Source organism: Pogona vitticeps, chromosome 4 (genome assembly GCF_051106095.1).
Source record: "Pogona vitticeps strain Pit_001003342236 chromosome 4, PviZW2.1, whole genome shotgun sequence".
NCBI lineage: Eukaryota > Metazoa > Chordata > Lepidosauria > Squamata > Agamidae > Pogona > Pogona vitticeps.
In genome coordinates, this window is record NC_135786.1 from 182,676,142 (window position 1) to 182,693,162 (window position 17,021).

Sequence of the window (17,021 nt, forward strand, 5' to 3'; positions counted from 1 at the left end):
AGGAGGGAGCACATTGGTCAGGTTTGGGTGGGGCTGAACCTGGCTTTCTTGGCACGGGGACATCCGAGGTGGGTAGGATGCTGAAATCAGCAAGCAGCATTTGAGAATCAAACCTGAGGAAGTTGGAATGAGTACACAGGCCTTTGGGAAGTGGAAGGACCTGCAGGACTCAGAAAGTTGTCATGTAGCCAGCAGTGTAGACTTTTGGAGTGGACAAAACAGGCACTGAGGAAGTTGGCAGCAAGGTAGACAGCGGCACTGCGGGTTAAACTGCAGTGCTGCTGAGCCACTGGGCTTATTATAGGTGCTGCTGTTGTTGTTGCTGTTCTTGTCCATCTTGGTACAGGGACGCCCAGACAGGCTTGGGGGGCAGAGCCCGGCTATTGGGGAATCAGTAGCACCAACAGGAGAAAAGGGTCCAAGCTTGGTGCTACTAACGGCGATTGATTCGCGGGGCCGCAGGGCTGTCGGAAACAAATGCTCTGCAATCTGAAGCCGTGCGATGGGGTGACGCCTGGACAGGCTTTGGGTGGGTCTGAGACAGGCCTAGGAAACTCACCTGTCACTCACCACCAACATTTAACTAGACTTGCTGACAACCTTCAAACAAACAAAGAACTAGAAAGCTGGGTGGGTGTTGCAACTTGGCTACTGAGAGTGCCTGGATATGATAAAGATAGGCCTTGGAGGTTTCGGGGGGCCGATACAGGCTGGCCCTCTTGGCACGTTCGGGATGCCAGGACCGGCTTTGGGTGTGCCAACTACCCATACACCTGGCTGGCCTTCTTGTCACGTTTGGGGATGGGGACAGGCTTTGCGTTCTGCAAGAGAGGGTTGGCTGGTGCTCTAATCACATCTGGGGGGGGGCGGGACAGGTCTACTTATGTGCAGCTACTTTCATTAATATGTTTGGTTCTGTAAACTCATTGGTTTCCTCAGTTGTTTAGGCACACTTTACTTCTATAGGGTGCTCTAAAGCAGGGTGTGTGTCACCGCACACAGAGACCATACACCCCAACCAGTCCACATCACAAAAAGTTGGGGACCCCTGCTGTAAAGTATATTTCAAAAGTAGTACCAGATATGATCCTTGGAATGCAGCAGCAACCATACATTGTCCTGCCATTTTGCAACAGCTAACTTATTGGTGCATTGATTAGTTGGCTACTTGACATACCTCTGGCAGAAACAAACAAAAACAATCCTTCTCACTATTTTATGTATTTAATTAACATTTATTTCCACATACAGAGCAAAACTTTAATGGAGAAAACACTATGCCCATTTTATGCTTTTGACTTTGCATTTAAAATAATCTCCAGGTCATTACATTTTATTACTGTTTTTCATATAAAGTGATTAATTAGTCAAGTTTTAAGATATGTAATCAATGAACACAGCAAGTGAAGGGAAAACTCCTCTAAATTCAGCAGGAAGCATGGGAACTTAGATCCTTAGAGAGAGAATTTTGTTTTCTGCATTTCATAACCTCTGTTCTGGGCTCCTTCTGATATTTCCAGCTAAAACATCTGTGCCTATTGAACATCTCTGTATACCTGTCCAATTTTTCCTCCCATTTTCAAAGTTGGTTTTTACCATTTTAACATCTTACCCTTTCACCCAAGTGTATGGTTTTTAAAAGAATCTTGTGCTCTAATTTGTGAACCCGAAAGTACCCTGAATAAACATATATTGGCAAATGAGGATCCCCCCCCCCCATCCTACGTTTGCCATAATGATTATGTGTGGAATGTGCTCTTGCAAACAGATGTCGGTGGTCTTTCTCAGTAACACTTCACAAATAAAAGGTTTCCAGTTACCAAGTGTATGTAAGCAATTATATTTTGTCGAAAGTATTCTCCATCTGGAATTACAATGCAGTTTCTCATTCAAAAATGATTATCTGTTGCTTGTGTAATGAAAAAAGATTGATTTGCTTTAGATGCTTTTAAAATGCCAGCCTTCCTGTAAAGAAAATTCTTCTGTAAGTAAAAGATTTGGAACTGTCTTCACTGTCAGAATAGATTCTCCTGCACGCACACCCATCTGCTCTGAAATGGGTTTGGAAGTGGGGAAAGGGGAAGTCTTTTTGTGTGAATGAAAGACTGTTCATGTGACCTTTAGTTAAATCCAATGTTAGTTGTACCTAGAGTAGACCTTTTGAAATGAATGGAACTTGTTACAGCGAACTTTAATTCTGTTAGTATCAGAGGATTTGTTCTACGTATGAGTATCTTTGGATTTTATGGACTTTATAAGAATCAAAACACAGATTTAAATTGGGTTGATTAATTGGTTTAATTAATTATTTGGGTTAATTAGTAAATCAGATTAATTGGCTTGTATCATGACTATGATTTCATTTATTCTACTTTTTAAAAAATCTCTGTAGTCTAGAAAATAGATAGTAGAATTCATTATTATGAATAGTGATGGGCTGCCTGCATCTAACTTAGCATGTGAGTACACAGTGAGAAATGTGGATTCACTCATGTTTATCCTAGGAAGTTTGGGTTTCTTGGGTCTGTTCACATTAATTGGCTGCACAGGGAAGGAGGAAAGCTTTGTCTGCAGCTTGTTTGCTGCTCTGTTGAAGCCCTGTAGGAGGCACCATTACAAGGGAGCTGCCTAATAAGTTTTAAACAAGGCTTCATTTATCTCATTTCCTCCTTTTGTTACCTTTTTTAATACTTAGGTGCTTTTTAAAAAAAATAAAGTCTTGCCCTCCAATAATTATGTCAGTGGGCTACAGAGAAGCACTCTTTTAAACTCTTGAGCACTCACCCCTTGACAGTGCATTTTTATTTCCTTTGTACATAGCAGCTAAATGTTTTTGGAAATCACTAATAGAGGAACTATAGGCAGTCCTGTGTGTTTTACTGCTGTTGAACAGAGGAAGGGGGGAGAGAGCAAGAGAGAAAGAGAAAGGAAAGAACAAAGCCTTTTTGAAGCAGGTTTTTTGGGAACTGAAGCTACAGACTTATGCTGACAGGGAGAGGCCAATGCTAAGCTGTTTTTTTTTTAAAGAGAGAGGTTTTGCTCATCACTAGCTGTTTTTTGTTTGTTTGTTTGTTTGTTTGTTCATTTTTAAGTCTTGCCAATAGGCTTTGCTCACCATTCCCTGTGTGCTGACATGGTAACTTTTCTGCAGTGATCACCAGCCTGAACTGATCCTTTACAAATGGATTGTTTTGGTGTGTGTGGTTTTTTTTAAAGTAGAAGCCCCAGTGGCAGAGGGGAAAATTACAGATTGGTGGTGGTGGTGGGAAATCCAGGCTGATTCCCTTTACATCATGAGGTCAAAGGACAAAATGTAAATCAGCTCACCCCAAACATGTAGCACTTCACACATTTTTAAACAGTATAGTCACACCCATAGACCTCTTCACCAGGGAATCTTACTTGAATAATTGTGGCACTAAAAGATTACGCAGAACAAATAGTCAAGTACTACTGTGTTTGACCCTGAGAAGATATGTATATTAAAATGCAAATCTTCCTGTTTCAAGAATGTGTTTTGACATCATTGAAATTATTTTCATTTAATAATTCAGGTGTACAAATTATATCCAAATACTCATTAGCATAATGTAGTCTTATGCCCCTTCTACTGAGAAAGGTACCCAATTACCCTACCAGACAAATGGAGTTATGTATTCTGGGATATATTAGAGTTTGGCTAAAAGAGGCGGTCCATTGGAACCAGACCCAGGGGAAAGTACAGAATCTGAGTCAGAGAACCAAATAGAAAGTACCAAAGGTAAACCTACTATGGAAACAAGAGGAGCCAAGAAGAGAAAGGAAAAATGTAATAACAATGAATAAAATGAGTAAAAACTATTTAAAATCCTATCAGTTAAAGTCAATGGCCACTTTCCCCTGTCTTTTGCGAAACCCCCATGGCTTTGCAAAAGGCAAGAAAAAGTGGTGGTTGAAGGGAGCCCTTTGATCCCTGCTTTTCCCTTCCTTTTGCTAAACTCCATGGCTTAGCAAAAGGAACGGAAAAGCAAGGATGAAATTTTCTAATTTGGGGTTAGAAAAGGGGGGGTCATCTTATACATTGAGTTGTCTTATAAACGGAAAAATATTGTAACTCCCAACCAATGGAAATAACCAATGGGATTACCTTTGTAATTCTGGGGCCCTCAAGTCCCTGGTACATATGCTTCTTTACAGTACAGTATACAATGATATCCATCTAATTTGGAACAAATTCTTGCTAGTTTACCTGGTCAATCAGAGGAAGTAATTCTGTACACTCTTGCTAGGAGAGAACAAAATCTATACCAGGCAGATGGCCAAATATATCAATCTATTAATACAGCGATGCAGGTCACAATTTCCAGCAAACTTATGGTTCTGCTCTCATAGGATGTAATCAACAACTTCCCAGATTTGCCAAAGCCTCACTGCTGATATCTAGTTGTTCTTTCAAATGAGAATTATGTTTGTTTTGCTGTTTCATCAGTATTTATGCCACTCGTCCTCTTTGTTTTCTTTCTAACTGGGCATACATTTCTCACCCAGGTGAGGACTTTTGCCTCTTGTTTTATATGGTTCTTTTCAGATGCCAACAAAGGTTCTCCTCGACTTCTTCTTGAAGATGTGAAGATACTAATGATGGAAATACGATAGATAGATAGATAGATAGATAGATAGATAGATAGATAGATAGATAGATAGATAGATAGATAGATAGATAGATAGATAGATAGATAGATAGATAGATAGATAGATAGATAGATAGATAGATAGATAGATAGATAGATAGATAGATAGATAGATAGATGCCCCCAGTGAAAACCAAGAAGCATTTTATGATGATTTTCAAAAAGAAATTGCAAAGAAAGAATATGAGGATTATTGTATTTTGGGAGATTTTAATGCCATTTTTTTATAAACATCTAGATATAAACCTAGGTGAAAAAAGGGCGGGGGGAAAGAAGATACATGTTACCAAAATATTTCCTACAATTAGCAGAAGAGCCTAATATGGTTGATGCCTGGAGAACAAGATACCCAAGTGCAAGGGACTTTACATTTTATTTGGATAGACATAAATGCTGGTCAAGAATTAATGCATGCTGGATATTTTTGGGTTGGATGAAGGAAGTATTGGAAGTGGACATTTTGCCTAACACATTTGCAGACCATAGTCCCATCTTAGTACATTTGGAAATGGGGGCCGAAATTGTCATATTGGAGTCTAAATACAACCCTTTTAAAAACACCATACTTTCACAAAACAAATAAGAGAAGAGATGGATATATTCTTTAAACTTAACGTGCTTCCAGAAACATCAGTGGTAATAGTATGGGAAACGAGAAAGCTTTTTTTAGGCTTAATAATGAGAATTGCAGCAAGACAAAAAATAAAAAGAGAATGGCAAAATATAAAGAACTGGAAAGGACACTGTTTTAATGTGAGAAACAGTTAAAGCAAAACCCAAATATGACACAATTGAGGATGAAGATAAAATTAACACAAAACCTATTGAATGTCTTGATAACAGAAGAAATGGCAAAAAGGATAAAATTTGCAAGGCAAAATTTCTTTGAAAATGCAAACAAACCAGGAACATGGTTGGCATATAAATTATGAAAAGTAAGAGGAAAAACTATAATCTAAAATTTGAAAGATGAGGAATGAATGATAAAATACAGACAAGAAGAAAAATTGAAGAGAAATTCTATCAAAATCTATACTGGGAAAAAGAAATTTCCAAAGAAAAACAGAGAGAATATCTGGGGAAATATAATAACATAAAGTTAACAAGTTAGCAGAAACCAATGCTGAATGAACCATTTTCATTTAATGAAATAGTGGAAGCCTTCAGGAAGCGAAAGAATGGAAAATCCCCAGGAGGAGATAGGATCTTGGCAGAGTATTATAAAACTTTTGAGGATATATTACTTAAACCATATAAGAAACTAATAGAAGTGATAGATCAAGAAAGGACAATACCAGCAACATGAGCAGAAGCATTGATTACTACTGTCCATAAAGAGGGACGTGGTGGCACTGTGGGTTAAACAACAGAAGCCTCTGTGCTGCAATGTCAGAAGACCAGCAGTCGTAAGATCCAATCCACGTAATAGAGTTAGCTCCCATTGCTTGTCCCCGCTCCTGCCAACCTAGCAGCTCAAAAGCATGCAAATGCAAATAGATAAATAGGTACCACCTCGGTGGAAAGTTAATGGTGTTCTGTGTCTAGTCACGCTTTCCATGTGACCACAGAAACTGTCGACGGACAAACGCTGGCTCTATGGATTGGAGACAGGGATGAGCACCCCTCCCTACAGTTGGACACGACTGGATTAAATGTCAAGGAGAAGTTTTATCTATAAAGAAGAAACCGACCCTATGGAAATTAAAAATTATAGACCAATATCACTTTTAAATGTGGATTATAAAATATATGCTACAATATTGGCAACTAGATTGAAAAAGGTCCTTTCACAAGTAATACAGGATGATCAATCCGGGTTCCTTCAAAAAAGGCAAATGAGAAACAATCTTTGAAGGATTTTAAGTATATTGGAATACTATGAAGTGCATCCAGAAAAATCAATGGCTATGATTTTTCTGGATGTGAAAAAAGCATTTGACAATCTGAACTGGAATTTTATGATATAGCAACTGGAAGTGATGAAAATGGGGGGAAGAGTTATTAGGTCAATAAAGACTATTTATACTAAACAAAAACCTAAAATCCAAATTAATGGAAACTTCACAAAAGATATTTAAATACAGAAAAGTCCAAGACAGGATTGTCCATTATCCCCACTATACTTTCATTGAAAATCCTTAATGAGCAAAATCAGGGCTAACAGAAACATAAGAGGGCTAAAAATAAGGGGAGAAGAATATGAATTACAGGCATTTGCTGATGATTTAGTTTTTATTTGGAAGAACCCAGTAACTCTATCGATGAACTGATGGAAACGTTAATAAATTTTGGGGAAATTTGGGATTCCCGAGACGTGGGTTCAGGAGCCCTGAAACAAAGTCTTCCACAAGACTCTTAACGGGTAACCACTGCTTACGCCACAGATCCTTTTTTTCTCCAGACTCAAGAAAATTCAATTTCACACTGGATTGTTTCGTATCCAACTGCTGTGCCACCAGTTTGTCATGTTCCCGCGTGGCCCTTGGTAGTGCCCACGTAGTGTGCACCAAGCAAAGGTGCACACTACGTGTCATTCAACTGCCACCAGTTGATTACATCAACTTTGTTCACTATTAATAACAGAGGTCCAGGCAACATATCATTTGAGAACCAGGTAGAAATTGTTTATTTTTACAAGTGATAAAAGTCCAGTCAATGTCTTTAACTTTCAACTAAACAACTTTCTTTCTTCATTCTCAACTGCCTACTCTTCTCTCCCTCTCTCTCCTTTTACTTTCCCCCACTTAACTCTGCCCCCACCAACTCCTATTAGTGCATGCAAATTTCAACATAAATATTCATGAGCAGGGTGAATGCTACAGAGATCAATACCTGCAATGTTACAAAAAAAATTGTCTTATGTTATACCATATAAACCAGAATTGTTTTTACTGAATGTTGTGACTGAAATTGTAGATAAGGAAATGAGATATTTGATAATACATGTAATCATAGCAGCAAGGCTACTATATGGAAAATATTGGAAGAAAGAAGAGGTACAGTCTCTGGAGGAACTGATACAAAAGATACTGGAAGTGGCGGAAATGGATGTACTAACAGAAGCATTAAATGAAAGTCTCAAAAAGGACTTTAAAAATGGGAATGGGTTTACAATTGGAGCTGAAATATGGACTGGAAAGCATAGATGAAAGAAGTTTGAGAATGTCCAAAGGAATGGAGAGAGTTGTAAAGACAGTTAGTCTGGAAAATCTGTTAGATTATTTATGTGATTTCCCTTTTATCATAACTAAGTAAGTGGATGTAAGAATACTCTTTCGCTCTCTAGAATTTTACCCCTTCTCCAGCCCCTATCCATTTTTTCCTTATTCCCTTGTAGCCACACCCCAACCTTGATCCTTATTGAAAATAAAACTTAAAAAAAAAAAGAACTTAGCTACACAACTTTCACTGTTTCCCAATTGTACCCTATATGGAAAATAAATATGAACTTCTGCTTTTTTCCTAACCCTGATATGAAGTAATGTGCACAAATCCCTATAGCAGGCTTAGTTCATTTCTTTCTCTCTCTTTTTTGGTTCTATTCAAACGATTGATTCAAGGATCTGCATTCTAGAATTCATTGTTACAATCCCTGTTCATTTTCTATTTAGAATTCTACCTTAAATGAAGAATCTTAAAAGCTTCATATATAAAGGTGGACTGAAAAAGACATCATATGCATGTAAATAAGCAGTGTAGTAGTTTATATGTGGCAGTGGACAACTCAGGGATAATAATCCAGATCTTTTTTTTTAAGCTGTAGAAAATTTACACGCAGCTTAATGTACACTGTAATGTCAAGATTAGCACGAACCCTCTTCTGCCAAGCACACCAAGGCTTTAGTAATAAAACTTGACATAGCTTCAACATGTATATTCATCACTTTGTGCTCTGCTTGAATAGTTAAAAATAGGATTGTACAAAATATAAAAACACTTAAAATGGGATTAAAACATCTACTCCACACTATTGCTGGTGGTAAGAAGATATTTATCCTCCTAGAGACATATATTTATAGTTTATTTATTATAACATTTCTGTTCTGTTTTTCTTTAGATACAAATCAAGAAACAATAAACGAGCAGCTAGTTTTCTCACCAGATTTACAGCAAAGTTTTTTTTAAAAAAAATTCTAGTAACAGGAAAATGATTCTTTGAAGCAGTATTCTGTAAATGCCTTTTGAAAACAAAATAGTTTTCATCTTTATTGAAAATAAGCAAACAGCGTAGTTAGGTGTACCTTTTCATAGAATATTCTGGTTTCTGGGCACCACAAAATCAAGCTTCTAGTGTATCATATATACCTGGTAACAATGGCATGGGATCTGAAGAGGGGCCTCAGGGTAGGCTCATGGGGTGGAGTGGGGATAATTCTTGAGCTATCCTGGTTGCAGACTGTGGAGTGTCTTAAAAATCCAAAGTTGTACCTTGAACTAAGCCTCAAAACAAAAAAACGAAGCAATGTATCTGGCGAAAGATTTTAGTATTATCCAGTGTATGGGTTCAGTCAGGATGTTGGCAGCTGAATTCTCAGTCAGTTGTAGTATCTGAAGAATTGGCCACATTGAATATATAATAGTAATCTGAAAGTGACAAGAACATGAACTGGGCCCAAGAAAAGGGCACAGCCAGCATGCAAGATAAAGGGGGTAAAAAGAAGGCTTGGAAAAGTTCCTCTCTTTTGTAGAGAGGGGCACACTTCCCAGAATCCTCCAGCCAAGAGGGCAGTTGGATAAATGGGTGTTGTTCCCTCTCCCCAAAAGGAACTTTTGGAAACGCTGGGTAAAACATTATATAGAAAATGAAAATATGTATATTTTTTACTCTTGAAGGAAATACTGTAATTATATCAAGACTCAAGTAGTATAAAACAATGGGCATTGAATTATCTTTATTTGAAAATGCAAAGTAAAACAACATTAAACTGGTTGTTGAAGCAGTGTATTTGGACCTTAACGTTTCAAGGTTACTTGTGAGTAGTGACCTCCATATTTGTATTTGCTGAGGTGGCATCCCCTGAAGTACCGATTAATACGTTGATATTATAGTTTTATGTGTTTTGTTCAGTTAGGGGCATAAACTCTACTAACTGTGCTTATTTCTATTTTTAATTGGTTATATAAACAATATCTTCCCTAAGAAAGAGTTCTTTGCCTTCAAAGTTTTATGGAGTTTTTGAGTACGTCATTAGTTGCCAAAGGACAAATCTCTGCCTTGGGAGAAAAATAACATTGAAAGCTGTGGGAGTTTTACTATAAGAATGCTACAGACAGACACCTGAAACATTCATTGTGAATATTGAAGACAAAGTGCAAAGAATCTCAGCCATTCTTTGTTTCTTTTACAGGTGGTGCTTGGCAATTCTCATTTAATGTGAAATTCTATCCTCCTGATCCTGCCCAACTTTCTGAAGATATTACCAGGTATTTCAAACACTAGTTTTTTTCCTAGTGTTTCTTCTTTTTAGCATGTGTATGTTACTGAAACAGTGACATCTGCGTTGGCTTGGGCATGTCACGAGAATGGCTGATGGTTGGATTCCAAAATATCTCCTGTATGGAGAATTAGTGCAGGAAAATCACCCCAGAGGGAGAGCACAACTGTGTTACAAGGATATCTGCAAGCAGGATCTGAAGTCCTTAGGAATGGACCTCAACAGATGGGAAACCCTGACATCGGAGCATTCAGCCTGGAGGCAGGTGGTGCATCATGGCTTCTCCCATTTTGAAGAGACACTTTCTCCAGCAGGCCAAGGCAGTTCCCAAAAGCAGCAAAATCAGGGAGCTGGACAGGAGACAGGTTGTATTTGTCTTCAGTGTGGAAGGGATTGTCACTCTCGAATTGGCCTTCTCAGCCACACTAGATGCTGTTCCAAGTTCTCTATTCAGAGCACATTACCATAGTCTCTTGAGACTGAAGGATGCCTAAACTAAGGTTTCTTCCTATGTAGTTGAAGACAGTCATTTCTTTTAAACTAACAGCTATCCCTTCAGTGCCATGTGATCACATTTTCAGTCACTACCATAGTGATGATAGTAAGTGGTGGAAGAAAAAGCTACTTGATGCAGTGTATATGTTGGAATTTTCTCCTCTGTTCCTTTCCTGATCTCAAACTCAGCTAATTGACTTGTCTCAGAATCATGTAATGTATTCTTATTGCACAAAGAGAGGATATTCGTGCAGCATCAGAGCCTTAGCCTCAAGGCATGCATTACCGTGGAGAAACCTGGAGAATGTGGTTTCCAACTTTTCCTACCTAAAATGAGCCAGGACATACTGAAAATTTGATTACCTAGATTTCCTGGCAGTAGTGGATGCTTTCAAGTTTTCTCTTGAGCCAGATGTTCTGATTTCTGTTTCCTTCATTACTCCAACATACTTTATTTTGGGGAGAAGAAAGGGAAGGGGATGTGGTGGATGGCTAGTGGTGGGGCTCTCTGGAGGAGGTCTTTCTATATTCTCTTAAAGAATTCTCAGACAATTAAATGCATACTTGAGAGTTTTTTTGAAGATTTTTCTGATGCTCCATCAAACTATGAGAATGGTGCAGTATGAGCATTTACAAGTGAAGAATATGTATGCATCTAATGACAACAATCTTAGAACTGCAGAGCTGGAAGGGACGATATGGATCACTGAGTCCAACCCCTGTCAAGGAGGCACAATGGGGAATTGAACTCCCAATCTCTGGTTACGTGGCCAGAGACCTAAATCATTGACCTATACATAGTTCCTTGTAGTTAGCTCAAATGAAAAATAGAGAACATGGACTGCAGCTAAAGAGGACAACCACTGTGCCTAAAAAAAACAAATTGAGTTGTGATGGCATGCTGTGTCTGAGCACACATGTGCACCTCTCCTTTAGGCTTTGAATGAGTTTTTGTTTCAAGTATATTAACCTAATGCTCATGGAAAAAGCAGCACTCTCTCTTTCCTAAGAAAGGAACGAGGTATTTATTTCAATTTTCTGTCTATCATCTCTTCCTTTCCTCCACTCATTAAGCCAATGATTTCAAGTGGCAACTTGTAATATGAACTACAGTTGTGTTTGGTTTGCTAGAAACTGCATATCCCAGGCAGGCAGGGAGTGCGGAGAGGAAGGGTGCATGTATGGAAGTGCTAATTATTTTTAAAATCCCACACAGGTACTACCTTTGTTTACAGCTGAGAGATGACATTGTTTCTGGACGATTGCCCTGTTCTTTTGTTACACTTGCACTGTTGGGCTCTTACACTGTTCAGTCAGAGCTTGGTGATTATGACCCTGATGAATATGGAAGTGATTATGTCAGTGAATTTCGCTTTGCACCAAATCATACTAAAGAACTGGAAGATAAAGTTATAGAACTTCATAAAAGCCACAGGTAAGAAAAGCAGGTAGAAATTCAATAGGTCTCTTTGGAATTCAAGGTTCATACAAGAAAAATGTATTGAATGTCCTAGTATTACAGTGACCATTTTAAGTAAGTTTAAAAAGAGACATTTCGGAAATATTGTTACATTTCATTCAGATCGTATACGGAATACATTTCTTCTCCAGAAAAGAAGCTCATTTTATGTGTTTTATTGTCTTTAACTGTACTGACTTTCTTTAGGGGAATGACACCTGCAGAGGCCGAAATGCATTTTTTGGAGAATGCCAAAAAATTATCCATGTATGGAGTAGATCTACACCATGCCAAGGTACAGAATGTAAACAGAAGTACAGGTAGTATTAAAACCCTAGATATATAGTCCTTTATTCTACATCGACAAACATGTCTTGTGCCAGAATTCTCCAGATCAGTAAATGCACTTTTAATTGAAGTAGAACCAAATCTGATCCATTACAGAAAAATGTAACATGTAGGATTAGTTATAAAAATTCCAAAACTGCAACAAGTACTTCACAGCATTTTCTTATAGTTGTGTAACATATTTCATCCTTGTGAAACACTTGGGTTGGAGCAGCCATCAGCATGCTGTGCTAGTCCTTTTGAGGAGAAACATGGGGTAAAAATATTTTAAATAAATAAATAAAACCATGGATAAAAGAGCTGCCTCCTGGAAAAGAGGCAAAAGTCCGTTGTACCACATTGACAGAGCTATTGGAGAGACTTTCATTTGTACTTGTGCAAAGCTGTATCAGAAAATTGTAACTGTTGTAACTGTTTCCAGGAGAGGTATGAAATTAATCCTTTGAAGCAAAAACAATAAAAGGTACTTTGTGACAGCTTAGAAGTTTACAAATTTATTTCACATTTCATTTATTTATTTGATTTGTATATCACTAGAATCCCACACAGCCCCATATAACAATACAATCAATATGGTGGTTCACAATTTAGATATAAAATTAATACAAAAAGAAAAAGAAAGCCCAAGAAAAGAAAATTAATATTAACAACATCCAAGACATGAGCTTTCATGGGCAGCCCACTTAATAGAGCAAGCTACATACATGAAAACTTTCTCATATTTCCAGGGAGATAGCTGTGTTAGTCTGTCACAGCAAAAACAATTGTGACACCTTTAAAGACCAGGTTTTATTTGGTATAAGCTTGCATGGACTGTAGTTGTCTTATTCAGTTGTGTGAAAACGTGAACTGTAGTCCACAACACTGCCTGGGCTGTAACTTGCAAAATCTTACACCAAATAAAACCTGCCAAATTCATTAGTTGTTAAGGTCCCATACTTTCTGTTATGTGTGATTGTGTCATTGGTGATGTGGCAAGCCAGGAAAGAGCACCGTGAAATGATTTATTTTGGTTATCATAGCAGAACCAGCATTGGTTTGAACCACAGCAGAAAAATCCAAAAAGAAACAACCAATGCTTCTGACTACATATCTGTTCTTTAATGGGATGTTTTTAATTGAGAAAATCTGTTACGATGTATGTAAGTCATCTCCCTCCCTCCTCCAAAAGCTAAACGCTGATAGATTTTATGAAAGGCACAAAGTGTGTCCTTAAAGTAGAGGAAACTGGCCATAAAAGTTTCAGTTTGCACTGCACTGTCAATTTGATAGTGAAAATGTTAAGTGAAACATCACAGTGCTAAATTTACTACTTAAAATGGAAGATTTATGGAAAGAGACTTTATCCTCCTTTTCTAATCTTAATTCTCTCTGTTTTAAAGGATTCTGAAGGTGTTGAAATAATGTTAGGGGTCTGTGCAAGTGGTCTCCTGATATATCGGGACAGACTCAGAATAAACAGGTTTGCTTGGCCTAAGGTTCTTAAAATTTCATACAAGAGGAATAACTTCTACATCAAAATTCGACCAGGAGAAGTAAGTGGACTTAAATCAACTAAATTTCCTCAGCATTTTTGTTGGAAGCCGGGCAGTCCTGCTTGTTTGACCTCATCCACCTGTTGGATCTTATTTATGTTAAGAAATCAGTGCACTGTAAAGCATCTATTTAAAAAATTACTTTTTCTATATGTCACAATCTTTTCAAAGCTGGCTTTCTGCCACTTCCCTGTTCATTTTTATGCCACTCCAACTCATCTGTCCCCACTTGAAATTCGTATAAATCAGGCAGTTTGTTTGCAAATCTAGTAAACTTTGCAATTCTGGTAGCAGTTAAGATCATGCTCTGGTATGTATATGCAAACTGATGGAAACATCAAACACTTCTTTCTTCTTAAAAGTAGTATTGAATTTTGTCAAATGTCTGAAGTATAACAGACTACCATGAAACACTTCTCTTTTGAATAAGGGATTTGAGCTGGGCATATGGTTTCAAATCATTGGACAACAATCACCATTAATCCTGCTCTTACCAATTCTCTTTCATCCTTTTTAACATGCGTAACTGAATGCACTCAGCACTCTTACATTTCCCAATAAACTACATAGTCTTGGGTTTATAGTGTGCAAAAGCAGTAAATTTTGAGTAAGAAGCAAACCACAGCAAAGGAAGGATACTGTCTACTGTGTTATTTGTACTCAAAATATATAATAAATGCCTGAAGGATTCAGTGGCTGAAATCCAGTGGAAAGTTGCAACTAGACTAGGCCCATTAAATTGACAGAATTTAGTGAGTCAACAAGTCTGCAAGTTTTGTTGAGTAAATGGGCCTACTCTAGTTTACTACTGGATTTAACCAGTAAGACTCATGTAGCCAAAGGTGAGCTTAAACCCTTTCTCTTCCCCTTTGCTCCTTGCATGCTTTTAGAGATTTTAGTTTGAATTAAAACACAATTCTCTGAACAAAAAATGGTTCTGTACTGGCTGAAAACTCAGGATATTAAGCTAAAGGAGTTTAATTCCCCTTTTATGGGAATAGATTTAATTACATGAAACATCTTTCATTCAAATGTCCTTGCATTCAATCCAAAGACTGGTCTCTCGCAAAGAACCAAATTAATGATTTCATGAGCAGCTACGCATCTGGAATAACCTTAATGTTACTTTCTTATATTGGCAACCTAACATAAGTTTGCATGTATGTACTGTACAGGTATTTGCAAAAGTGTGAATACATATAAAGAGCATTTTTAAATATTGTGTTTGTGAAGCAACATGTTCTTTCTTCCTCTAGTTTGAACAGTTTGAAAGCACAATTGGGTTTAAACTCCCAAATCATCGTGCTGCAAAACGCTTGTGGAAAGTATGTGTTGAACATCATACATTTTTCAGGTACCTAACTTCTTTTTAAAAGTTTGTCTTAAATGAGCAGAAAATAAGAACAAATTGCTACAAGATCCTTAAAAAAAAATCTCTCTACATCTTGGTAACAGGTCTTCTGAAAGCTGTTAGCGTGATACATGAGCTTTAATCTTAAACAGTGAAAGAAAGCAGGCTTATTCTATTATATAATACTGTAGTTTGCTACATGTTTATGTGATCCAGATGTTTTAGGTAAGATTTCAGGACTTCCAGACATTGAAAACATTTAATGTTATAACTTAGAAATTAATTAGATGATGGTGAAAAAAGCAGGGCATCAGGATATTATATTCCCTAGGAAATAGGCCAACTCTTAATTTATTTATTTTTTCTTCTTTACTTTTTCTTTCTCTTACTTTCCCTATTTTTTTATTGTACCTGTTACTGAATTAGCATGTACTTGCCTGTGTTTTATTGTCCGATTTTGTATTGGAAGCCGCCTAGAGTGGACTGGTAGTCCAGATAGGCGGGGTATAAATCAAATAAATAAATAAATAAATAATGTTACCTTGTGACAGAAATGACATAGCCACTGATGTGGAGCAATAACTGTTACAGAATTGTTTGTAATAATATCAGAATTCCTTCCTTTCATATAAGAATGAGAATCCTGATCTGCTACAGTAAACAGTGAGTTCACAAATAAAGGTGTTCAGGTTTATGGTTTTGGAGTACAAGTCTCAAAATTTTCTGACCACCAAGCTGCCTGGGAGTTCTGGGAGTTGCAATTGAAAATACAAATTAAACATTTCTAATCACAAATACTACATTTGTATAGATGAGGCTTAATGAGATCCAGCAATCTGTGTAGATACATAAGTGTGTATCTTGTACAGTTGAGCAACTCAACATCATACTAAATTACTGGCTGTAGATGATGAGGACTTACTCTTTTCTTTGATATTGGAGTTCTTGGAATATAATACTAATAATCTTAAAAATGCAGAGCTGGAGGGACTTGGATCATCAAGTCCAGATCCTGTCAAAGAGGCACAGTGGGGAATGAAACTCGCAACTTCTGACTCCACGGCCATATCCTTAAACTACTGAACTATCGAGCAGTTCACATAATTGATACAATTATTGTGTAAATTACTTCTGAGAAGACCTGTCTAAGATTGCAGTGTGTCATAACTATATTTGCTTATCTGGAATATTATCAAATACATAGATGCACAGCTTTAAAATATAAAGGAAATAGAAAACCATCCATTTGTCTTATACTCTAGGCTCTTGCTACCAGAGGCTCCCCCCAAAAAATTCCTTACACTGGGTTCCAAGTTTCGCTACAGTGGAAGGACTCAAGCCCAGACAAGGAGAGCTAGTGCTCTGATTGACCGCCCTGCTCCTTACTTTGAACGTTCATCAAGCAAGCGCTACACTATGTCTCGCAGCCTAGATGGGGGTAAGATATTCTTGATAGCTTTTATTTGGGGTTCAGCTCAGTTTAAAAGAAAAGAAGGCACCTTGTTAAAGTACAGATTTAAGCATCTTGTAATCTCGTGTCCCTTGAGCTTCTGCCAGATGACACTTCGTAAGTATATGCATGAGATTTCACTCATTGTAAAATGACCATTCAGCAAATGTCGGCCTTCTGCTTTCCTTTGTTTGTCCACGAAGCATTACATAAAGGAGGATGAACCAGAAAGCTTCAGTCATTCCCTGTCTCTTCCTTCAATCCCTATGTGCTCCTTT

The 17,021-nt window shown here is 37.6% G+C and overlaps 1 protein-coding gene across 50 annotated transcripts in view; it reads left to right on the forward strand.

Moving 5' to 3' along the window:
• Nucleotides 1-17,021, forward strand: part of EPB41L3 (erythrocyte membrane protein band 4.1 like 3) — a 188,543-nt gene that overhangs the window by 116,025 nt on the left and 55,497 nt on the right. For all 50 annotated transcript variants that reach the window (XM_072999605.2, XM_078391565.1, XM_078391574.1 and 47 more), the window contains exons 6-11: nucleotides 10,019-10,094; nucleotides 11,817-12,035; nucleotides 12,267-12,354; nucleotides 13,790-13,942; nucleotides 15,199-15,296; nucleotides 16,556-16,731. In XM_072999605.2, the coding sequence (XP_072855706.2) occupies nucleotides 10,019-10,094; nucleotides 11,817-12,035; nucleotides 12,267-12,354; nucleotides 13,790-13,942; nucleotides 15,199-15,296; nucleotides 16,556-16,731 (810 nt within the window). The remainder of the gene's footprint in view (nucleotides 1-10,018; nucleotides 10,095-11,816; nucleotides 12,036-12,266; nucleotides 12,355-13,789; nucleotides 13,943-15,198; nucleotides 15,297-16,555; nucleotides 16,732-17,021) is intronic.